The 26,701-nt window shown below is 35.5% G+C and overlaps 1 protein-coding gene and 1 pseudogene across 1 annotated transcript; both read right to left on the bottom strand.

Annotated features, from left to right (window-relative positions):
- Positions 1-641: 641 nt before the first annotated feature.
- On the bottom strand, positions 642-5,371 carry LOC120281827 (keratin-associated protein 4-9-like). The gene is made up of 5 exons (XM_039288520.1): positions 5,225-5,371; positions 3,636-3,688; positions 3,206-3,250; positions 3,081-3,125; positions 642-1,438 (listed from the first exon to the last, which is right to left on the bottom strand). The coding sequence occupies exons 1-5, from the start codon at positions 5,360-5,362 to the stop codon at positions 757-759; spliced, it is 963 nt and encodes a 320-aa protein (XP_039144454.1). The 5' UTR covers positions 5,363-5,371; the 3' UTR covers positions 642-756.
- A 12,615-nt stretch (positions 5,372-17,986) lies between these two features.
- LOC120282578 lies at positions 17,987-20,187 on the bottom strand (annotated as a pseudogene).
- Positions 20,188-26,701: the final 6,514 nt, after the last annotated feature.

Below are 26,701 nucleotides of genomic sequence, written 5' to 3'. Positions count from 1 at the left end.
TCCCACTCAAAGGTAATGGGTTTGTATTGGTTGGGTAAGGGTGATGTATTTTTTTTCTTTTTGTTATGTATATATACCTATGTCTTTTATTTATTTATATATTTTTTTTAATCAGTAAATACTGTACTTTATTAATTTCTTTTCTCTAATCTTTTAATCTCTTCTCTCTTTTAGATCTTTTTATTCTCGAAAAAAATACATTCAATAATTAATTTATTTTTTTTAATTACTAAATAGATATGTAAAAAAATAAAAAGACTATTTCAGAGTATTTCCGAAGTAGAGTCAAAAAAGAAAAAGAGAATAATAAACAAACCAAATCAGATATTATATTTTTTTAAAAAAAAATTATAATAATTTTGTAAATGTGGTGATCGTTTTCCACATCAAACTCGAGTTATGTCGGGATGTGGTTTGTTTCTTTAAAGTGCAAGTAACTAGAACTTGCTGCCAAATCACTTCAATTATTTGGTGTCAAATTAATAAAGACTAATAAATAATCTTATCATTAAATTTCTACAAAATTTAAATATGGCTTCATTAAAATGTTACTGAGAGAATAATAATAATAATAATGTATTTATAGAAGATAACAATAAGGAATAATAATAATAATAATAATAGTCAAAAAGTGGTGTTAAATATTAACATTGGCAACCACTAATACAGCAAGTTTCGGAGCTGCAGCTTGGGCAGAGGCATGATTCAAGACACTTTGGGCACTTGGGCCAGGACCAGACACAGCCACAAGAGTACTCAGGGCATGAAATGCTCGGACAAGAACAGCACAACCATTTCCAGCACCCACACGTACCTGCACTGCATGCACTGCATGAACTGCATTTCGGACGACGACAACAACGAGACCGGCAAACATGAACCTTTACTACCACATGTCGGCCAGCAGCTCGACGAAAACATCTTACAGCACGACGATAATCCGCAACAACATGGAAATTCCGGGCACTGAGGTATGCAGCAACATGAACCTTCTGGGCATTGAGGTTTGCAGCAACATGAAACACCACAGCTTTTACAAGGATTGCAACATGATATCTTTGGACATTTAGGCTTGCAATTGCAACATGAAATGCTGCAGCTGCATGGTTCACAACATGAGCATTTTGGACAGCGAGGCTTGCAACATGAGATGTTTGGACATTGTGGCTTGCAGCAAGAACTTTCCGGGCATTGACAGTTGAAGCAAGAATCTTTTGGGCATTGGGGTTTGTTGCAGCAGGAAGAATCACAGCATGGAGGTTTGCAGCATGAGAATAACCAGCAACAGGAAGCCCCTGAGCAACAAGTGCTAGGACATTTGTACTTGCATTGACAACATGTACAGTTCTTTGGACATAGACAACTATTGGAGCAGCAGCTGGGCAAGCAACTACTGGAGCAGCAGCATAGCCATGAGAAACTGCAGCACAAGTTCTTTCTGGACAAGAAGTAAGAAAGGAAGTTAACTTTTAGGTGGAAACAAAATGGCAATTTCTAGGAGCAGGCAAGTATGGTCATATGAAATTTATTGGAACAGCAACCACAACCACCCCTAGCTATTAAGATAAACATCCACCATGACCAACCAAAGCCTTCACAGTTAATGGCCCACTTAAATGAAGTTCATCCATCAATCATGTCGGATATGAAAATATCCGAGATGACAGTTTTGTCTTTACTGAAGTTAGAGTGCCCCTAAAGCAGAAACTTGAATTGAGGCTCACTCAACCGCCTGACTAAACCACAAAAGTTCAAAGAAAAAAGAACCTACTATGCATGTCTAACAAGTAACCCTTGAGGGTTTCAAGCATCAAAATAAGTGAGAATAGCAAAACCAAAAAAATGATTTCTCCATTAAATCAATCAAGACAATTACTTGTTCTAGTTCACAGCAATACCACAACGACATTACTATGGCAAATGCTTATGTAGCTCAACTAATTAAATATTGCCCCCCTAGGGACAAGAATCATAACCAAAACTCCAAAACTAGTAGGGGGTCATTTCAGTTTTCAACCAAGTGTTTATATAAATATATTCATGATATGGGACAACTACGAAAATAACTTGGTAACAACTAATACAATTGTCTCGTATCTTGGTAACAACTAATACAATGGTCTTGTGGTCTAACAGTTGGTTGTTTGTTGATACTTAACTCATTGTCAACCAGCAAACAGCATGAATCCATACAACAAACAGGAGGAGAAGGCATAGAAGAGGTTGCAAACAAAAGACAACAGTTACAAACAACTCAACTAGCAGAAACATCAGTCCATGCTCATAGAGACTATATAATAGTGGAAACACACATGATAAATAGCATAGTTGCACTCCCAACAAAAAAAAAATTCGTCAGTCAACTCTTGTCAGTAGCACTGCACTGTTCTAATTACATGCGACACATCACTGAGAACCATTGCATATAAAGATGGGCAAAGAAAACTGCCAAATTAAAGGTCTTGAGCACCTTAGTTACCAGGCATTACTTGTATACTGAAACAGAGTCATTTACAAGGCTGGTGATGAATTATGCAGAATTAGTTCTACAGATTTTAGCACAACTGAAACGCTCCAGAGTTCTCCAAATGCGTATTACCCCAGGACCATAACCCTTTTGAAGGGTGGAAAACCTTTGGGCATATAACGAGAAAGCTTAAATGCATTTTGAACATTTCAGGGGAATTATGCATATGTACAATTGACAAGCAGCAAAGCTGCATTTAGTTCGTAAAGAGTTATCGAAATCATAAAACAAAACTTTAAGTGATATGGGTGGACAAACAGTCAACAAGATATTAAGGACAAAAAAATGTTACAGAAGGAGCAGGAAGCAAATCCCACATTTAAACAAACAATAGCATAGAAGGAAATTACTGCTTTTGACTGATGATGAACAAAACACAGGGAAAAAAAAAAAATCTAACTTAATTATCAATAACAACATTTTAGATTTTTGCAATGTGATTCAGGTTAGATTACCGATCATTATCTCATTGCATCAAGCTATGAACAAAATATAATGTATCAAAAGTTAATAAATGTAAAAACAAGTGAACCAAAAAAAACAAAGCACATACCGGATCCACCTCCAAAGACGACAAGATCGACGTCGCTTCTTGTTTCTGACCAACAGAAAATGCCATAAGTAATTTCATCATAAAGTAAACCAACAAAAGATGTAAGTGAGGTTGTCAAAGCATACAGAGGTAGTAGTGGATCTGGTCTTGCTCCAACAAATTCATTGACCCTGCCAATAAAAGCCAAGCATTTCATCAGTTTAAACACTTGGCAGTGAAGGCAACCAACTAGCCATTTGCTCTAACAGAGTCACAAATTCTGCTTTCACAGAGAAACTTTATTTACCCAGAATAAACAACATTTAGAATTTCAATTTCAACGTCTTTTATATATCATTTGGCACCAACACAGCAGGAAGACATATTCAAACTATTGCAAGAAGTAATCAGAGTAGCTTAGATATCACACACTAACCCTTTATTTTCTAAACAAGGTCCTAAGATGATCTTCATCTTTTTAAGCCATGTGGTGAAAAGAACAGATGTATTTCAATCTTTTCTAATTACATTAAACAAAATTCTAAATATATTGGTGAATTGAGTTGTAAGCCATACTCTTTGCAGCATCTAGAAACACGTTGAACTCCATCAAGTGCTTGTAACTCATCCTGGTTAGAACAAAAACAAACAGCAGGTGTTTATTTTTTTCTGTGGAAAACATAATGAACCAGAACAATTATGGCAACATTCATATATATATATATATATCAGCTTCATAATGCCCTCCTAGCCGTATCCTCGAGAAACTGGATGAAACACAGCAGAACTAATAGGAAGATAATACATGATTTTCCACTTAATTCTCTGTCACAATTATCTTCAAAAATTAACTTGATTTGATTTTAAAATTACCCAGCTACAAATGAAGAAGAATGCTAGTCAAAGCAGACAAGAACATAATTGTTTGTAGGGTACCCAAACATGGGTTGAGGTAGAGTATCTATGCCCGGACTAAGCAAATGTGGGCAATTACATCCAGAGAGTGCGAATTCAAGCCTTTCTCATGTTGAAAAACCTATTTAGCTCTTTTCCAAGAAGGAAAGAAAAAAAAAAACAACGGCAAAAAGAAAAAGGTTCAAAAAGCACTATCTACCCATCCAATATCCATCTCAAGATATGAACTTTATGAATTCTTCTGATTCGTCAAAATCATTCAACCTAAAAAGGAGTGTCCAAAGAAATTATTCTCATCCAGGCACTTCTAACCAAATATCCCCAAAGTTTTTCATCTCATGGGAATCAAACAGGGAAACCCAAAAAAACACAATATTATCCCAAAAGTTGGGGAAAAATATCCTGAAACAAACAACTAAATACCAAAACAAGAAACCATCTTGAAAACTCGTTGTCAAGCACCCTAAAAATGGACCCATTCTCATGCCAACACTACATCATCAAGCTCCAGGACCACATCCAGGTTAACAATACACCTCCATTGATTATGTACGCTTCCAGACTAAGCCAAAAAGAAGCTTTTGACGATTCAAACCAAGTAATACATCAAAACAAAGCAAGGCACTTGAATAATGCTAAATAAAGCACACTAAATCCATTACCAAAGAAGGCCACTGTCATCCATCACCAAGAAGTCCACTGAGATTCGTTTTCAACTTAGTTTTCACTAAAAAAATCTTCATTTTTCCCATGCACAAAAAAACAAAAAAACAAAAAAACAAATTTTTCAAAACAAAATTTTTAAAAAAAGAAAGAAATCACTTCCTTAAAACCATTACAAGTAACTACTCCTGAGCTTTAATAGACGAAAGTTCATCGTCCAAATGTACCGAAATAGCAATGGCACAAAAACTTTTATTGAAGCCCATCTATAGTACCAAAAACCAATAAACCGTACAAGAAGATCAGAGAACCAATACAAAAACGGAAACAGAAATCATCTCAAATAAAAAACGATCAATCTCTGTTCCTCTTTTAGCTTATCACCCGAAAAAAATTCACTCTCAAAAACCAACCCAAAACCCCCCATCATCTTCACATCATCCAATACCACACAACCTATCCAAACAAAAACTCCAAACCACCACCAAATTTGCTCCAAAAATCAACAAAAAACAACCATCAGATAAGATCATTCCAACCAAAAATAGGCACAAAAAAAAGAGATGGAAAATGGATCGATAAATCACCTCGAGAAACCCGATCTCCCGATTGAGAATCTGGACCTCAAGCTGCAACCGCCTCCGGCCACAAAGATCGGGGTACTTCGGCGGCGACTTCGGGCTCGGCGCCGGCGACACCGCCACCGCCGCCCCATCGGCCGCCATCACGACTCCCAACTCACCAAAGCCTATCAAGCCAGTGGTTTAAATCTGGCGCGCCGCAGCGGTGCCAACCTCCGCGGTGAGCCTAACTCCGATGACCACCACATCACCAAATCCAATGGTGTAATAAATGGACTAAGCGGTAACGTCACCGCGGAGGACATTGTGCCAGGGACTAGCCGAGCTATTTTTTCAGGGGGTTTATCACAAATTTAAAAAATTTTAAAATGATAATGCTCGAAGATATTATTATAGAGAGAGAAAGAGGAGTGTTTTGTAATTAAGAAAAAGTCGGAGGGGTTCGTACAAAAATCGTGCAAAGTTCTCAGACTCTTCGCAGATCTCGTCCCCTCCTCATCACCCCTTTTTCTTCATTTTCTTATTTATTTAATTAATTAATTATTTATTTATTTATTTATCTCTGGTGTGGGTTTTCTCTCTCTACTGCAACGCTTTTCTTTGGAGGCACTGAGATTTTAGAGAGAGAAAGAGATGGGGAGGGAGGGTGTCCGTACAGCAGAGCGCACGTGATGGACACGGACGAGTGGGGCCCATGGGAGTATGATTGTGCTTTGCCTCGGGATTGGTGATGAGCGGGCTTCGCTTCTGCGATCTGATTCACAGAGAGGGAAGGGAGGGTTGATGACGTGGCTGAGTGGAGAATATGGGGATTGGTGTTGCACCGTCACGTGATTCTCGCGTGATCGTACATTGGGTTCATAAAGAATACGGTACTGTTCTTTTTCATGTCGTATATTATAATAATAATAATAATAATAATAATAATAATATAATGCAAAAATTAGTGTGTTTGGGAATTAATTAAATGTTTATACTCAGGTACCCCGGATAAATGAAAATTTTTAAATTACTGAAAATACCTTAAAAATCCCTCAAAAATTTCACTTATTCACAAATTATCTTACTAAATTCGGTTATATACTTAATATATTTTTCTGTTTTTCTATCATGAAGATAATTAATATTAACAAAAATAATTATGTTTTTTTTTTAATATGAAAACACATAATTTTAAATAATATTAAGCGAAAAAGTAAGATATTAAATAAAAATATGTCAAATATTAAATGAAATGGTACTGTCTATTAACTGAAACTTATATGGTTATACGGAAAACACTAATATTAAATAAAACTATATATATTTTTAGTAAAAAGTAAATGTTGTAAATAAAATAAACTGATAAAATGAGCTGCATGAATTGAAAAGTAATTGTAAAAAAAAAGAGAGATTGTTTAGTAAATTCAGAAAGTCTATCTGATTCATAATTTATTTTCCCTTAAATTATAATATAACATGAATTTTTATGAGTTATTTGTTTTTAAATAAAAATAAATAAATTTTATTTATTAAATATCACCTATTTTTTGTGAATATAATGGAAATATAGTATCAAAGTATAGTATAGGTATAGCCTAAAAATTAAAAATATAAAATTTTGTGAAATTATATTGTAATTAAAAATGAAAATATCTTTGAATAAATTATTAAATATAACTAAATTATTTTTAGTGGAAATTGCCAAAAAAACCCTTTAAATTTGTAAAATTGCCAAAAACACCCCGTTAGTTTTGCAATCCCCAAAAACCCCCTCCTTTTAAAGTCATGTTTTTCGAAACCCCAAACCGCATAGCGGATGTGAGCGGAGTGAGTTTCAAATTTTTGGGACGAAAATGCCCTTGCGTGGGGGAGTGCGTGGGCTGACGACCCGTCTCGGCGACTGAGGAGGTAGTGGGGGTTTCGGTAGAGGTAACTCAGAGGCAATTTATTGGAGCAGTTTAATTGCTTTTCTCGACTCACGTCTTGACTTTTTCCGTTTCGAGTCGTCTCAGAAGTTGTCTCTCACGTGAAGCCTCCGTAATTGGCGTTTCATCGACTTTTCCATTTCCACCGGTATCTCGAAGGGAGAAGTCCCCGCACTTAGTAGTTGGCGTTTACGTCGATTCTGATCTAAAGGTATTGAGTATGGTTTTATGTTAGCGTTCATTCTGAAAGAAAGATTTTTCGGTTTTGTTTTGTGCTCTGTTTTTGTTGGAAGATATTGAAGTCTGCGGGGGATTTCTCAGTGGGGTTTTGTTAGATCTGCGGGGGAGATTTCTCGGCGGGTTTTGTTTTGTTTTGCGTTTCGTAGGTATCACGCTATCAGAAATAGTTTTTCGATTGTTATGATTTGTGTAATATTTATAATGTCGTTTCAGTTTCGTTTGATATAGTTCGCGGTTCTGAAATGAGGGTTTGGCGTTTTAAGAAATGAGATGTTACTGGGTTTAACATTTGTTGTCTCTGTTTAGAAATATTCTCGTCTACGTTTAACAAAATGGGTCTACATTTAACATTTTATATCTACGTTTAATAAGCGAGAGTTCTAGAGTTTAAAACCTTATATTTCACGCTAAAACTTTTAGTCGTCTGCAGGACTTGTGATTATGGCGGTCGACCCTAGTTAATGGGCGTTGCTATTTGGCACGGTTGTGGAGACTCTAGTCTGAATTGAAAGTTAACATGACCCACTCGACCTTTGGGAGATTATTCGAAGGACACGTTTACGGCGTTATGGTGGAAGCCGTATACGAAGAGGGCCCTTCTTGATTCTCTTTTTCGAAAGATGCGATGATCGCTGATAAATTCGGGATCGGGAAAAACTGCTTTGAGTTTCGAGACCTCGAAGATGTGGCCCTCGTTCTTGAGTGCGTTGCGATGGCGGCAGCGATGGTCTTCGAGAAGAAGAAAACCGGTCGGCGTTCGAGTGGGTGATCTATCGAGACCTACGAGACACGGAGACTCCGTCAAAGCGCTACGGGTGCGACTTGTTCGACGAGGGGAGAAAGAAGATAATTTTTGTCAAACTCGATGGTGTGCCTCGTGGGGACGATCCTCTTCCCAAAATACATCATGCTCGGTTCGAGTCGGATCGTTGATTCGTCGATGATCTACCGGACCGTGGGAGGCGTCTGGCGTAGGCGCGAGCGGCCTGAAGTGGCTTATGGAGGATATTCCGGCGGCTGCGAGTCGAGATAGATCTTGTCGGGGAAGAAGACCCACACGAGATGCGTTAAGGGTTTGCTTTCGGTCGCTTAGCGTCAGTTTCTGGTGAGCCAGGAGCGGGGAAGAAAGTCCGTTTGGCGAGATCCGAGAATCTTGTGCTACGGTGAAAGTACTTACGGGAGCAGCGACGGTGAAAAGCGAGCTTGTCATCGGCTCGATGGAAAGAGGTAATAAATCGTGAGACGATGTCTAACATAAGTCTTTAATGTTTAAACGTTTTATTTAGCGTTTAACTTTAGTATTTACCGTTTAACTATTAATAACTCGTTTAAATATTTTTGTTCTCTGTTTAATTATATTCTATAACGTTTAAATATATAGTTTCACAGGCGGATTCGGCGAATCTTTGAAGAAGAAATATTTGTTGGCGCACCAAGCGGATGGATGCCGTTGCTCGGAACCGCTCCTTGCTCGAGAGCGGGATGAGAGGCGGCCTACAGCAAATGCTTGTGACTGGGCGCCGATTCTCCCACTTCCGTACCCTGCACGCGCCGCATTCCTCGGCCAGCGGGAAGCCCTCCCCTACCCGGCGGTGCAGACAACGCCCTCCGCTGACAGCAGCAGTCCCAGACCATGGCGTACCTCACGGCCGTCGCGTGGGTGACATTAGGGCGAGATGTCACCGCAACTCTTATCACGAGGGCGTGCGAATATTGATAATGAGGTTTCCTCGACGTAAGCTCGATAGTAGGGTATTTGGAAGTTAGCGGCCGTAGTGCGCCGTCCTGAGCAAAAGCACCGGGACGAGCGAGCGTGAGATTTGGCAGCGGCGACGTCGGCCGGAAGGTCGTTCAGTGACCACGATCGAAGAGACTTGCGAAAAAGAGGAGAACAATCTTGCCTTCGTCTCAGCCTCCGGTGACGTGATGAAACAATAGCGACACCATCGGTGAGGTGATCTGCATTCTTGAGTCTGTCGCCGTTGATGACATGGCCGTGGCGAGTGGAGGGACGTCAGTAGAATGATGTGGCCGTTCTGCTGGTTGAGGAAAGATGGGATTTGACTCTCTTCTGCGATGAAATCGATCGACGCCGGTGGAGCAGTTCTGGAGATAGCGTGAGATGGATCACGATCCACAGAAAGTCGAGAACGAGCTAAGGGTGTGTGCTCCCGATGATCTTGTGTAGCATCATGACGGTTGAGAAAGATCGTCGAGATCCGTTCTTAAGGTAGTAGTGGTAAAACGATCGTCAGCAATGACCAGACCGCAATCCCGAGCAAAGAACCGTGTAAGGAAGTGTCATAGCGGTTGATCTTGTCGCCGTCGTCCCGCGTCAGAGCAGGACGCAATCCCAGCAAGAGCAACCGATGTAAGGATGTGTCTGCGGTTTGATCTTCATCGCCCGTCGATCCCGCGTCGAGAGGAGATCTTGATGAAGACCCGGCCAGAACTGAGGGAGAGATGATCAGAGCCCGATCGAAAAATTGGACCGGACTGATCTCGAGCTTTTTATTCCAGAAAGAAGAAGAAATGGGTTGGCTTTGAGTCGTCTTAACAAAGTAAGCGGGGAGTTGATGAGGATCTTCCTCGCCCGTTGCTCATGGACGGCAATGTAGCGTTTTATGATGTGTTTAAAGAGGGTTTCTATATAGTGTTTAACTATTACCTAATAGTGTTTACACCGTTTATGTTATCATTTGAAGTTTTAGCCTTACCGTTTAATTATATATAATATCATATAACGATTGATAATGATCGTTTAAATATTTCTGATATGGTCTTCTAATATCACGATTATCGTTTAACCTCGGCATCGTGTGGAAGAATGGCCATTTGATTAGCTACCACGCTGACGAGGTTATACATGCGGCTTACGAGGGAAGGAGATGAGTCGTCGATGATGTGATGGGCGCTTTCGTCTGCGTAATCTGAAAGTCGGCGAGCAGAGCCGTGTCATCCCACGAGCGCGCCTCCATCGATCAGGACAAAAGCTTGCTGTTTTACGTCGAGCGGGGCGGCGCACGCGACCGATTATGGCTATGATCGGGGATCGCATGCGCTGACTGCGTAAGTTCAGAGTGTCAGTCCTCCGGAGTAATCATGAATGGCCGCTTCCATAGCCGTCGTCACAGACGATGATAAAGCAAGAATACAGGGCGTTATTCTTCGTCATAGAATGCGATAAGACGCGTTGGACATGGTAAGTTCTTTAATTATGTCAGAGTTAATATCATTTGGTATTTAAATCGGTATTCTAATCTCGGACTTGCATATCTCGGCGGTGGAATCTATTCGAGCCTTTGTGTCGATATGGAGTTCGGAGTCGTGACGACAGCGAAATACACTGCGTCTGCGACCGCGAAAACCCAGCGCCCGAAAACAAGGCGTCGATTCGCGGAGTCCTAAATCATGCGGTTTATCGGCAGTGCTTGTGGGGTGAGAAGTTACGGCTACCACGAGACCAGGGCGTTCCTTACCTCGGATACGGTATGTTACCGCGTATCCAGGAGGGAGGCGGTAGGCGTCAGCGAAAGAAAGTCGTCGCAAAGCGGGTTAAATTACATTTTTGAGATAACATGTCTTGTATATCGATTGTCGATTTTGTTTTCAAATGTAAATGCGGACAAATTCAATTCAGTTTGTTTTCGTGTTCGAAGAACACGACATATCTGTAATGTAAATTTTGTTTGTTTTGAATTGTAAGCGGGTTAAATTCCATTCGGTTTTTATTTTCGTTTTGTTTAATTTACGTTTGTAATTGTGTACATTTCACTTTCGTTGTTTAAATACTCTGATATATCGTTTAAACATCAGGTTTAAATATTTCAAAAATCACGGTGTACAGGTTTAAAATAACAACATCTCTGTTTAACTAAATACACTCGTTGTTTAAACGTCGGTTTAAAAGAAATATTTCAAATTACGGTGTATCAGTTTTAGAACAGTGTCTACGTGTAAATACATTCAAATCGTTGTAAAGAGTAAGAGTTTAAATGTGGAAAGGTTCCAGTGATATGTCGATGTTTCTACCAGTCAGTCGATCGGTTTATTATCGATACCTGATAAAGACAGTTTCATTACGAAAGATAGTCGGTGTGGCCGGATCCTTGGCGGCTCAGGCGCAATGTAACTTCAGCGGACGTCGACAGCTTTACGCGACTCGATCCTCTATTTCGTCTAGGCAGCGTGCCTTCATAATCAGCGGTGATCGCGGCAAGAAAGCTCGCGATTTCCGTCTGAGAGGCACTGTACGTCGTCGGAGTATGAGAATATAGCTTCCTTGTATGCCGATTTAGCAGTATCGGCGGTGAAAGTACCCGCTCGTAAAGCCGTCGATATCGTTGATTTATGCATACTGCGTTATTCTGCTATGATGACATGTTTTGCGAGGATACCATAAACTTGCACGCCGAGCGTGAACAAGTTGCGATGGCGAGATCCAGCGGAGTTCTTTCGCGTTGGTCGATCCGCCCGTACTTGAGCATACGGCCATGACGACGAACGATTTGGATCCTCGAGCAATGATCTCTAACCCGAATGTATGTATGCGAGGCGTCAAGTGGGTCTCCGATTTGAGTCAGCTTACTCCGGCCCGGTTTACATAACGTGCGCCTCAACAGACACAGCAAATAAGGTTAAAGCAAGGCGGTGATGGTTAAATAATTAAAGTCGACATGTTTAAACAGTAGTGTAATTAAATAAAAGCGAAATGATTAATATTTAAAAGTCGGAAAAGTGTAATTAAACAAAAGATTGAGAATGTTTAAAGGGTAATACTAAATGTTAAAGTGTAAATCGACATTCGCGAGACCTTATGGAGTCGACCGATTTTAAATGTGCGGTAAATGGCGAGCTTCCTTGATCAAGCGTTGAGCGACTCCGCGGCGTTCGAATACATCTCGTCCAGCGATCGCCTCCGAGCGGATAATTCGACCCAGATGTGCCATATCCGATTTATTAATCGACGGTGATGAGCTTGGGTGATATGGCTGCAGTTCATTCACGGTATCATCGAAATCTTTGGTAGTGGATGCGCGATGATCGCGAGGCATATGGACCGGCACTCCTCCCTCGATGCCTTCCCAAGTCGGCGTTGGCTTTCGTAAAATTGGCCTCCAGATGTGAGAGGCGATGCGCGTGTGGCGAAGAAGGGGAAGACTCTCGCAATTCTGCTCACAAGGCCCATGGACTGTCCAGCGCAGAAGGTAATTATCTCGTGATAATCTCTGCCTCGTATAAGGCGTCGCCCTGACTTAGATATGAACCAAGTCCAGTTGGCGTGGTCTCGTTGTCGACTATACGAGCAGGCGTGGAAAAACCATTGTTACCGTCTTTCCTGTGGCTGGGTAGTGTACCCGATATTTTCCAGGAGGTGGGTACCAGTCGAGAAAGCAGCCCGGCACTGCAAAGCCCTCTTGAATCCTGATACCTGTTGAAAGAAAAGAATGCGCGTTTAAAAGCGATCGCAAAGTCTCTCTCCGCGTCCCATGTACTACTAAGGGTTGTCTGGCCAGCTATATCCACATACCAAAGCAAGCGAGTCATGGCTGGAGATGTCACTGCACGTCGAGGACCACCCGGGCATGCTCTTTAACCAACCAAACTGCTTGTATGGTATGTGGACACCATGTTCCATAACATGTCCTCTACGAATGTCAGATGGCCTTGTCTAGAGGGCGGTCCTTGAGCCACAGAATCACGTCGTGCGCTAACCCGCATTTTGGGCGCTTTTCGGATGTGACCTTTAGAACCTATGCCACCGCGCAAGTGTGTGGCGGGTTGATTGTCTTGATTAGAAAGTATTTTTGTTATACTCTTTTGATGCGTAGAAGGCGTCACGGCAACCATGGCCGCACGTTCCACGATCGCTCGATGTTTTAGTTCTTTATGAGTTGAAGTCGAAAATTCCTTTTAGAGTTGCATGATTTGAGTACATCCACAGAAATGTTCGACACCGTCAAAGCGTTGACCAATATCCAGCGACAAAACTTGGAATGATCGGCGAGGAAGGAAGGCGTCCAGCCGTCGAGATGCGCTCATGGGGATGAATGGGGACCCTCATGGGAATCTGAATTCCACCACCGACACTTGGTCGAATGAAAAAGATCGATATGTTAAGCGGAGAATATAATGTTTAGCGATAATGACAATAGTTAAGCGTTAAATTAAATGCTAAACAATTAACTAATAGCGTAAAGGACTGATCTGATATGTTAACGGTGAGCGGACGTATTTAAACGATAATGACCCAAACAGTGGAATAATTAAAAAGAAAAGGAACTTCTGACAGGTAAACCTCGTTTTCGTTTAGGATTCAGCGATGGCGCATTTTACTATCTCGGCTGACAAGATCAACTCGGCCACATTTGAAGATGGAGTGGACGTGGCGCATCATTGGAAGTCGACATCGTTTTTCTATTGGGCCGAGCAGTTTTATATCCATCAATGGTGTGATGAACTTAACCACGGCAGAGAAACTTGAGACACATGCGCTCTCACGTATCTCGGCTAACACGATTCCCAGAAAGTCGGGGGCGTGAACATTAAGCACTCTTCCACTCCCGTTGGATCTAGCGATACCACAAAACTCTCCGTAATATATCGATTCGAAAAGCAGATCGTGCAAACCAGATGAAATGAAGAACAAAGCGAGGCGAGCGAAGAAGAAGTAGAAGATGTAAAAAGAACAAGCGGCAGTCGAGCTGCAGAACAAAAAGTGTGCGATTGTATGCGTAGAGGTTAGACTAGGCGTGATGTGATTGGTATTTTTCCCTCAATCCCAAGGGGCAAAAGGGAAATATATATATCGTTATCCTGAGGAAGACATGTTGAGTCGTTCGAATGAAAGTTCTCGACTCGACATGAGTCTCTGTAAGCGTCAGAGCTTTTTATGTTTAAGCAGATCGTATAGTGTTTAACATAGCAGTTAGCTGTTTAACTAAAAAGTCACATATCATGTAAATAATATGTTATTGTTTTAAATTGAATACTTTTCAGCTGACGTAGCGTTGCTAGATGGGTACCTCACGGGTCATTGATTTTAAACATATTTCACGTATTTTCTTAAACACCGTTGTCGTTGTTTAAAGAGTAACTTGAGTATTGTTTAACTTTTTCTTGTTTCTGATAGCGTTTTTGTTTCCCATTGTTTTTACTAGGTCTCTGTTTAAATTTGAGAAGTTCGCGATCGAATCGATTGTTTACGTTTATTTATAAAAGATTTACAACATTCGACATTCTGAATTCTGACATTTCAGACATTTCTGGCGTCGCTCGGACTTTGGGACGCTCCGCGACTCGACCCTCGTATAGCGAAAGCAAGTGTGACATGCGTTCGAGATGCTCGCGGTGATTTTGCATATAGCGCATCGACTTGAACTCTGCAAAGCGTCTGACATTAAAAAAGGTTAAAAGCGACACACGTTCATGAAAGCGACTATTAATCAGATGTGTCGTGGTAGGACTTAAGCAGCGATCCACGATAGTTAAAACGCGAGCGTAGCGAGTTTATGCTGATTTGGCGTAATTTTTCTTAAGCGTTAGCGAGAAAGTCTCGAGTGGTAAATGTCGAGCCCGACGTCTTAAAGGATGTTTAGTGATCTCCCTCCTCACAGAATCCTCCTTGATCGCATGATACATTGAGCTTTCTTTTAAACCCAGTCGAAATGCTCTCTTAATTGCTTTCCACGTCGATCCATGTTGGAGAATCCTCTGCGTTGAGGCGATTATGGGAGGACTTGACAGGCGAGAAAGATAGTTTAACAGTTCGGTGATTCGGCTAATTGTGATTCTCGAAGATAAGGAAGAAAGGCTCATGAAACGTCGCTTTTCGGATAAGTGGTTGTCCGTGGGAAGAGGAAGAGAGAGGAGGAGGAGGGAGGAGGAGGATGATGAGGACGGCGAGGGTGGATTGTCTCGTGGGGAGGAGTTCTTCACAGTTGTTATGAGTGTGAAGTCCACTGAGCGGTGACTCTTCATTGTCAGAGAAAAAAGTTAAGCGCCTCGATTGGCCGGGCATTGGTGATGAGAGCGAGCGGGTGTTCGGGAATTTATGTTACAGTGCGTCAGAAATTAATCACGTCGTTGAATTCTTACTGTGCGGGATCTGCTCTTCTCTGCTGCCACGTGTAGCGTCCCGATCAGATTCGGGATCGAAGCGAAAAAGATCGCAGTTTCTGTGAGACTTTGAGAATTTACGTTTATGAATAGTTATACATGTAAAGATAATGTTAAGCGGAGATGGGAAGTATTAAGCGGATATGATAATTATTAAACATATTAGTAAAATATTTAAGCGGATAATAGCAAATAGTTAAACATTATTTAAAAATATACTGAATAGATAACCATAAAGCGAGAAGAACTTTTACTAACGAAAATGAACTCAAAGTCGTAATTCTTTGTTCTTCTCGTCGTGAAATACTAACTTTACAACCATAAGCGAGAAGGCGACAGTGGCGTACTGCGCCTCGGACAGATAAAAATCGACTACGACTCGTTTGAAGATGAAGTGCGACTGGCCCGATCCGATGGAAATCAATTTCGATTTTTACGTTCGAAAGCCGAGGTTATATATTTCGGGGCTATGATAATGAGGGAGAACAACAAGATGTAATGCAACTCCTTGGCATTGTCTATCGAAACCAATGAGCCCTTGAGGTTGAACATGATGTGATTTGCGCTTTCCCTTTTCCCGCCATTTTCGGGGCCAAAAATGGGATTTCATGACATGGACCCATTTGAGTGAGCGGTGAGGGGTAAAAGGGAGTTAAACACTAACGGAAGAATCTGTCAGGTGGTGTGTAAAAAGTAGGAGGGGGTTTTTGGGAAGTTTTTGAAAAATTACGAGGGGTGAACAGTAATTTTCCCTTATTTTTAATATATATTATCCAAAATTTATATTATTTATGAATCACAAGAGTCCTTTGTGTTACTTATTTGACGTTAATACTAGTGGAATAATGTTATGTTCCCAAAAATTCTACTAAAATTTTGTCTTTAGTGTATCTAGTTACCTAGCCAATTGTCTTACTATTTCTTCGTTCCTTTCCATGCTTGGACAAAATATGATTTTCCGTTATTAATATTATTTACCTTGATCAACGGATGAACAAAAAAAATCGTGTACATTAAAAAAATCCATTTTTTAAAATTATATAAATATATATATATATATAATATTATGTTTTTTTCTTTGCATACTTTTTAAATTTTTTTAAATATACCGATTCATCTTCTCTGGTTTTAAATACAAAATACCCTGATTCCAGCCTATTAAGACCTGACATGTGTCCTCAATCACAATAAAAAAAATATAATAAAATTGCATGGGACACATATCAAAATATGATATGCTGAAATCAATGTATTCTCTGATTCGAACTAGAGGAGATGAACTCTAATCAACTATATAAAATATCTTAATCCATTTATTCTTATTTGAGTTAAAAATGCACAGATAAATTTTTTTTTAATAAATTAAGAGTGGTTAACATGTACATAAAAATATTATTGTGAAATTAAAGGTTAATTAAGGGAATTTAATTAAAATTTTTGAACATTTTTATAATTTTCCATAAATATCCCTGTTGGAGTGCCAAAAGTGTGAAACAAGTGGTGGGCGTTGAATGGGCACCAAGTGGGATATTTTACTGTCAAGGATAAAGATAACAACATATCATTGTTGGGCCTTGAGCTGACCCGAACTCACAAAAAGAGAGAAAAGATTTTGGAACGTTGTTTGGGAGGGGCCCACGACAAGACCATGATCGGGCCCACACGAGCGGGTCAAATGTCGCCACGTGGTGACTTCTGACAGGCAGGTAGGTGTGGGGCCCGATCTGACGTGGAACTGCAGGGGGCGTGCGGTCCTCGTGAGGGGAGGAGAGAGAAAGAAGAGAAAAAGGTCGACGCTGACGTATGAGGCAGTGTTCGAGATGAGGGGACACGTGGGGTCCAATTACTGGGTGGATACTGGATGATGACGTCACTTAAATGAAATAATTCGCTGATTATTATTCCATTTTGAAATCCGCACGTGATTTCCGCCTGACAAATGAGAGCCTCCTTTCTTGTGCTTATATGAATTTTAAAGACAATAATAATTATTATTAATTGGAATAATAATTTTAATTTTGTTTGTATTTATGTGTGGAAAAATGATTTATATAATAAAAATATCAAATATATATATAAAAAAAATTGGGTGTAAAATGTAAATAAGAGTTATTTGGGCTGGGCCTTGTACTATGCTTGTTGGGCCGAATCTTAATAAGCCCATCGATTGCCCAAATTGTTACAACAATTGAAAATAAATAGTTATAAAACAAATAGATTAGAATTTTAAAATTACAAATAAAAAATCATAAAAATAAATTTTTTTTAGAAGTTATATATAAAGCATCATGATCGAGGTTGAACTTAAGATTGATACAGCCTGTAGTTTAAGCTTGACAATCACTCAATTAATCCGAACGTGAACAAAGAGGTGTTTTAGGTTGTTTAACACCCCTAATTATATTTGATAATAAATATATATATCTTTTTCAATATTTAACATTATCGTAAAATACATCTTATTTTCAAAGAAAATAAAACTACATCTCGAAACAAATGGTTGTGACTTCAAGTGCTCATTTTTATTTCTAAAAATTTCCTAAATTTTGGATTATCTATTACAATCTTCAAAAGCATTCATCCAAGAGAGTGACGTGAAGAGAAAGAAGACAAAAGTACCCTTCCTTTCCCTCTATATTTACATTGGCAATTCTTATGTAAACCATGAATTATAGATTGAGCTGAAGTAGTCCTTGGCAATCTAAGCTTATGCAAATGAACATGATGATACTTCTCTAATTTCTCCTTCACTTTCCTATCAACTTCCTTTGCATTTTCATCCTCTTCGGTCTCAGCCGAAGCCTCGAAAACAAACAATCCATTCGGCTTTTCATCGATGTTTTGAACTATCTCCAATGCTTTAACAACATCTCGCATTTCCGGGTCGAGATTTCGGCTTTTTACTTAAGCAATGATAAGCTAATTGAGCCACCTTTCGAGCCCCTTCGAAAGAGTATTGATCATCAAGACTAGGGTCCATTATTCGATCAAGTTTTCGCACATCGGTTAATTGTGGCTTAGCCCAATCTACAAGGTTTTGCTCTCTAAGTGGTCGAATTTTATCGAATGCTTTTCGTCCCGTTAATAACTCTAGCAATACAACTCCGAAGCTAAATACATCACTCCTTGCGGTAAGATGTCCTGCATATATATATATATATATTAATATCGATACATAAGATAACATCTTAATATATCTAATAATAAATTTAGTTAAAATTATAATTAACCTGTCATGATGTATTCAGGTGCAGCATATCCGTGTGTGCCAAGTATTCTTGTTGAAACATGAGTATCATCACCTTCCGGTCCATCCTTTGCAAGACCGAAATCTGAAAGCTTTACTTCAAACCCCTACAAAATAATAATAACAATAACTCAATTAGATAAACCATTAAGTATTTAATTATTAAAAAACTTGATTTGAATCTAATTGTATGTTTTTTTTATTATTCTATTGACTCCAGAGTCAATTGTTGTAGATAATTCAATATTAATAATTCAAAAGACTTAAAAGGACGGCATCAATGATCACATAAATAATAAGATTTGATGAGAAGTGCTGAAACACTACTTTGATTTTATTTTAATTTATTTATAAAACTCACATAAAAATTAATTAAAGAAGAATATAAACACATACCGAATCTAATAATATGTTTGATGCTTTAAAATCACGGTAAATCACTTGTTTCTCTGCCTCATGGAGAAATACAAGACCTTTGGCTGCTCCAATTGCAATCTTTAATCTTGTTGGCCATGATAAAGATGCATAAAATCCTACACAAGCAATCACAAACATATATGATTAATTAATCAATTAATTAGTTAATTAATTGATAATAATAATATTATATCATGTAATCATATTTTTCATAGATGACTTGAAATGTCAAAAAGGTAGCTAAGTCTTTGTGCACACACATCACTATCCAATTTCTTCTTCCTCCCACTACAAACTACTTCATTGAATCTTAATATCTATCAATGAAAAACATTTCAACAAAATTAGGTAAATAAATAAATAAATAGGGAAAAAAATTAAAAACATACTCTTGAATAGATGATTTTCCAAGCTTCCTCTTGGCATAAACTCATAAACAAGAAGCCGATGTTCGTTTTCGTAACAATAACCGATTAATTTCACAAGGTTTTCATGTCTCAATTGTCCCAAAAACACAACTTCAGCCTAAAAAAAACATAAAATAAATCAATTAAACTTCATGATCAAAATAAAACATAAAATATTAACAAATAATTTAACTTAATTATATGATGAACACTTACAAGCCATTCTTTGTGACCTTGAGCACCATCTTGATCAAGTAACTTAACAGCAACATGTTGAGGTTTCAAACCATGCTTGACTCTTTTCATCAACAAAGCCTTTGTAAACAGGTCCAAAGCCACCTTCACCAAGAAAATGGTTCTTGGAGAAGTTATTTGTCGCAACTTTGAGTTCATCGATGGAGAATACGAAAAGATTCGATCCGACTAAAGAGATCGAGAGGTCTTCCGGCGAAAGCAATGATCCAGAGTTGTTGCTTAGATTAGAGAAGGATGTCTTTAGATTCTTTGATCTTGGTTGTGGTCTAACATGTGCTCTTCCATAGCACCCTATCAATGACTTCAATCTAAACTTTGCCATCTAACTTGCAATAATAATGTACTAGTTTTCCAAACCTAAGATATATATATATATATATATATATATATATATATATATATATATATATATATATATATATATATTTATTATACAAGAGAGTTTGAATGAGAAGTTAGGATTAAGGGAGTATATATATATATATATATATATATATATAGAGGGGAGAGGTGTGCATGGATAACTAAAATATATTAGGGTAAGTTGGAAGAAGGAAGAGAATGTTTGTGGGTAAAATTGTAAATATAAGGAATGAAGATGTTTCTTCTAATATTGAAATTATGAGTGATTTAATTTATTATTAAAAATAGGAAATGTATTGACGTTATGTTGATGTAATGCTAGCATGAGTTTTTACTGGCTTTCAAAATAATCAAGTCATTTTCATATTAACTAACTATAAATTAATTTTAAGTTGAGTCCTATATAACATCTTGGTGTAATATATTTTCTAAATTTTTTTTCTTATAATTGATAGTGTAATATATATATATATATATATATATATATGTATGTGTGTATTAAACAAATAAAGTTTAGTGGATGACATGTATAAGAGAAAGGAAGAAATTAAGTAATGGTGGCTTTTAAACTATAAATTAAATTTTTTTTACATTACAAATTAATTAATTATATATATCTGTTTTTAAAATAAAATTGTAATTCATTCACTTTATTCAAAACTATATATATATATATATATTTGAGTATGTTAATTTCAAGTTGTTATATAATAATATGACAATATCTCCACTTAATATATTTTCTAATATTTGTTTTTTTAAGATTTTTTGTCGTTCATGTACTGTAATCATCAATAATATTATAAAGTATTAATACCTTTCAATTATTTTAAAGTATAGTTGGTGACAAGCAAAGGAGAAAAATACAAAGATGATATTTATATAACAGGGGAAAGTGGCTTTGAAATTATATTATTTGTTAATAGAAATGAAACACGGTTTTAATTATAAAATAGAGAAAATATAAGGTTTGCGTATGAGTCTTGTGTATCTCCAAATTAACTTTATTCATGTCTATTGATCTCATGTACCATGTTTGGATTTCTTAGTTTTATTTATATGGTATCATAGTTCAAAGATTGGATTTGGTTTGTTATATATATATATATATATATAATTTATTTGATATATAACAAATTATCAAAATAGAAAAAATATTAACTAACAAGTCTTTAATCAAACAATATTGGCTCTACTGCGAAAAATGTTCGTGTAAGAATTTCATTACCTAAGTTTTCAAAAATAGAAGGACTAGATGGGAAGAGCTTAAGGGTAAAAGGACTAAATTGGGACATTTTCAAGAGTAGAAAGATTAGTGGGACGCATTTCTGAGTAGATGGACCAAAAAAAAATAGAAAAAAAAGTAAAAGAACCAATTCGGATATTATACCGTTTTTAATTTATTGGACATAATGATAATAACATGTCTTTCCTTGTAACCCAAACCCTGTATCATAGGGTGAAAATGCCCAATTGGACTTCTCGCCTATGCGCATGCTCCCACTATATTTGAGCTTTTTGACATTTGTCAATAAAATAAAATCAATCCAAAAATGCATCTTTTAAAGTTACAAGCAAATTTTAATAAATTTAATTAAATTTTAAACACATGATATAATTCATATAAATGACTCAATAATTTAACACAACATCTGACCAAATTGATGATTTCACATAGTTGAAATGGGAAAAAGGTTGTATTCCACTTGAAAAATATATATATTCATACTTTTTAAGTTACTTTTCAAAAATATTATTATTAAAAAAAAGAGATGATTTTGATTTTTTTTTTTCATAATAAATTTGTAACTCATTATTTGCTTTTCATATTAAAATTAGAATTTAATACATTATATAATTAATTTATATGATGACAAATTTTGGAAGAACTAAATCCAACCTATAATTATTTTAAATGCTCAAGCCGGCTATAGGGATTTAATCAATCATACAAAATACTTGTGCCATTTAATTTATTTTTTTATTTTCCAAAATATAATAATAGATCACCTAACTAACCTTTTAAGTTTCAACTTTCTTATATCATCCTCTTTCCTATCAATGTCTTTATCATATATATGTATATATAAACATTAATTGAGGGAATGAAACTTATGGAGAAAATATAAATAAAGATGAGAAACTAAAACAAGTAAGCATTAATTAGAGCATGAAACTTGTGGAGGAAATTATATCTTTCCTATTATTTAATTCTAGAAAATTGTACATGTGGATATAAACAAGTAAACAACCAAAGATTCAAGAAAATTACATCATCTATATTCTTTAATTATTGGCCGGGAAAAACTTATACTTTGTTTAATTAATTTAATTTTCACAAGTGTGACAATTGTTGTTAATTATAGACATGAACACATAATAGAATTGGTCCATAAACTCTCTTCTGCAAATATCTTTCACAATGGATTCGTGTCGTTGGACTGAAAGCCATTTAATTTAATTATTTAATCATTTAATTTCATTTTTTTAAATTTAATATTCATTTTGTATGGTACTTTTCATACTTTCTCACAATCTAAAGAAATTAATAAAAAATAACTTAACCTTTTGATTTTAAATTTCTTTGTTTTTTCTTTGGTTTTTTTTTTCTTTCAATTTAGGTTGGCATTAATTACTCCATGATTGAGTATATACATTTTTAATTAATTATTTAATTACTCCATGATGATGATGATATATTTTCATAAGTTTTACATTGGCAAAGTCATAAAGTTTATATATTTTCCCCCCACTTGGCACTCAATGATCTTCATCTTTTCTCATTGACTTTCCTTTTGATGTTTGGAAGAGCAAGCCATTTGAATTTTAATTTCAAATTCTGAATAATAAATGAACCATTTTGATATAGACATACTTCATGCTCTCGACCTTTAAAATTATCATACCGACTTTTTTGTCCTACTCAGACGATGAAAAAAAAAATAACTGATTTATGTTTTATTTTTTTAATTTTCTCAATATAATTAAAATACATATCATTTTATTATTGTAATTATTATAGCATTGAAAAAATTTTATACATAAAATCAAATCGAATGGAATTATGAGTCTTAATCCATTGTTTCAACATCAAAATTCATTGTCAAACACTAGAGATTTTTTTAGGAGTTTGAAAAGTAAAATTTAAAATTATTTTTAAAAAAGAAAAAAAAGAAAGGACGCATAACAGTCAAAACAAATTAGAGTTTGTTAGATCAAAATATTTATTATTAATATATTAATAATAAAAAAATCATATAAAATTAGGCTCATGTAATTATCAAAACATATATTTTCAAACTTAACTAAAAAAAGGTTTCCTTTCTTTGCTAAGCTTTCAATAATAAAAAATTTATAAAAAAAAATTAAACATATAAATGAATAAATTTATCAATCTCTGTCAAATCCTACCTTAAATCCTAAGAATTTCTCTCATTTAATTATCTAAATAATTATGTGTTTACTACTCAACTCATTTGACAGCAACCCTATTTAAAATTTTCTTAAGTATTATTATTCATGACAATAATACAAATTATATGTCTTATAATGACATAACCCCTCATTATTATATGTCATTTTTCATTGTCTCTCTTTTTCAAGTTACTTTCTATCCTTTTCTTTTTTTAATCTTTATCAAAAATCAAAATTCCAAAAGTGGATCTCATAAGTCTAATAATAAATATTAGACTATTAGTAGGTGCTACATCATCTTCAAAAGATTTAGGTAAAGATAATAACATGTTCGAAAATAACTCTTTTCATAAAATTATTTTTTTTTATAAAAAAGATAATAATATTATTACTGTATTTTAAGTTCTTAATCTCTTATATATTTATTTATTTAAACTCTTTGTGTTTTTTTTTTTGTTTTTAATTAGAAAAATAAACAACTACATTTAATCAAAAAATAAATTTTTGTGCTTCTAGACTGCGAATAAAATTTACAAAGAAATAGAATGATTGATGTTATATCAACTTAAAACATCACTTTTAGTTCACATTCGATTAATATTATTTTTCACTTATGAAAATATACTTTAAGTTGTATCTCAAGACCACTATTTATAATTTTATTTGTTTAATAAATCTTTGATTTGCAGGTGAGTGTATATATATATATATATTTGTATTTATTTATTTAGGGTAATTATGGATATAGAAAGATCACCATTCAAAAGAGTAATTCAGGTTAAATGTTATTATTTTTATTTAGAAAGTAATTTTTTATATTCTATATTGCATTGATTGAACTTGTTTGACCTTAGGGTGTGTTTGTTTAGGGTGTATCTTTCTTAAAGCGGAAATCTTTCTTTTATGAAGTCGTTGTTTGTTTGAGTGTATTTGCAATCACGATGTAATTGGGATTACATCAGCGATAAAGCTTTTTTTGGTGTGTATTTGGTTTCGCCCAGAGTGGGCGTAAAGCCAGAAACATCTGTGATTAATACGTGTATATATATAAATACATGTACATACGTATCACGTACATATACATTTATATATTTATATAAACATATCACGGTACTTTTTACACATATACATATGCATACTCATATACATATATGTATATATACATATAGTTATCTGGATATATATATATATTCATATTCAGATTATATATACACATACATACATATATATATATATATTCTCATATACATATTTTTACACATACATATATATCCATATATGTATATGTATATATGCACATACATATATGTATTATGTATACATATACTTATACATATATATATACTTGTATACATATATGTATATGTATATACATATACTTACTCTGACTATATATATACTTATATATGTATATGTATATACATATATATACATACATATACATGTGCTTATACTGATATATATTTATATACATATATATGCATACATATACATGTACTTATACATATATATATACTCATATACATATATGTATATATACACACATATATATATGTATATTTATACATATATACTCATCATATACATATATGTATATATACATATATATATATGTGTATATTTATACATATATATACTCATATACATATATCATATATGCATATATACATATATACGTCATGCGTTTTCCGATTACAGATTTCACAGATCCTTTCAAACAAACATAAAAATTTTATAATACTATAATTTCGATTACATCTAACAAAACCAAGATTTGATCATGACTGTATTTTAAAAGCCAAAGATTTCTAATTACATTGTAATTAAAATCCATCTGCGATAAATTACATCCAACCAAACGCCCCCTTAAAAAATTTTGATTGATTTTGATGTAAAATCTTATAATTATGTTTTTATGATAAATTTGCGAAAATTTCACTTTTGGGAAACTATGAATGCACCTAAAATAATAAATCATTAGATTTTTATTTTTTGTTTTTGGAAAATTATGAATATCCAGAAATATCACCGTTCAAAGAGTGATTGCGGTTTAAATGTTATTATTTTTAAATTTAGAAAATAATTTTTTTTAGTTCTATATTGCATTGATTGAACTTTTGTCTATATTCACTTTAACAATTTCGATGTAATAAACCCCAGTGTAAAAATCTTATAATTATCCCTTAGAATAAATTTGGGTTACTTTTCGGAAACCATGAATGCACCAAAAAAATAAAAAAATAAAAAATAAACCACTAGATTTTTTTATTTGATATAATTAATGATATATCTCTTTATTTGAGTATACTCTTAAATTGATTTAATACCACATTTAGTTTATCTATTTTTACATATGAAAAATGTCAGTTTCTTTTTCAAATGGTAGTTTCTTTCCATCCAAGACATTGATGTTAAAATAATAATAATAAAAGAGCACTAAGTTAAAATAAAGGGACTGACAACAGACAAATCATAAAAACTAAGAGATTACTAAGTTGTCGCCCCTGATGGTGGAACATCACCTACTTCTTTTTGGGACATTTCTCTTTTATAATCGCAAGAAACCCTCAATAGCTCAAATATAAACTCTCAAAACTTTAGTTTTACAATCGCCAGAGCCCTCATTAGCTCAATTATAAGTTGTAAATATCAAAATGGTCCCTCTATTTTTTGTTTTCCGCCCTTTTACTCTCTCTAATATAAAATCCGCCCTTTTGGTCCTTGTATTTGCACATTTTTTGTCCTTTAGTTGTAAAATCCGTCCTTTTGGTCCTCGTATTTACACATTTCATCCTTTTTGATCCCTCTAATTCATCAACTAGAAGGACCAAAAGGGCAGATCCGTCAATTAGAGGGACCAAAAAGATAAGAATGTGAAAATACGAGGATTAAAAAGACAGATTTTATATTAGATGGACTAAAAGGGCGAAAACCGCAAAATAGAGGAAACATTTGATATTTTGACCTTCTCAAAACCATAGTTTTAATAACCGAAATAAGATCACGATTTGCTAACAATTGAACTTACGAAATTGCATCGATGTTTTGCACGTGGCGTGCACATGTTTACTACTTTTCGATTGGGAATTTCTTCAGACTTCTAAGAAGAAGAAAT

Source organism: Dioscorea cayenensis, chromosome 18 (genome assembly GCF_009730915.1).
Source record: "Dioscorea cayenensis subsp. rotundata cultivar TDr96_F1 chromosome 18, TDr96_F1_v2_PseudoChromosome.rev07_lg8_w22 25.fasta, whole genome shotgun sequence".
In the NCBI taxonomy this organism is placed as follows: Eukaryota; Viridiplantae; Streptophyta; class Magnoliopsida; order Dioscoreales; family Dioscoreaceae; genus Dioscorea; species Dioscorea cayenensis.
Note: the sequence above shows the minus strand (reverse complement) of the source record. Positions and strands in the feature narration are given on the sequence as shown.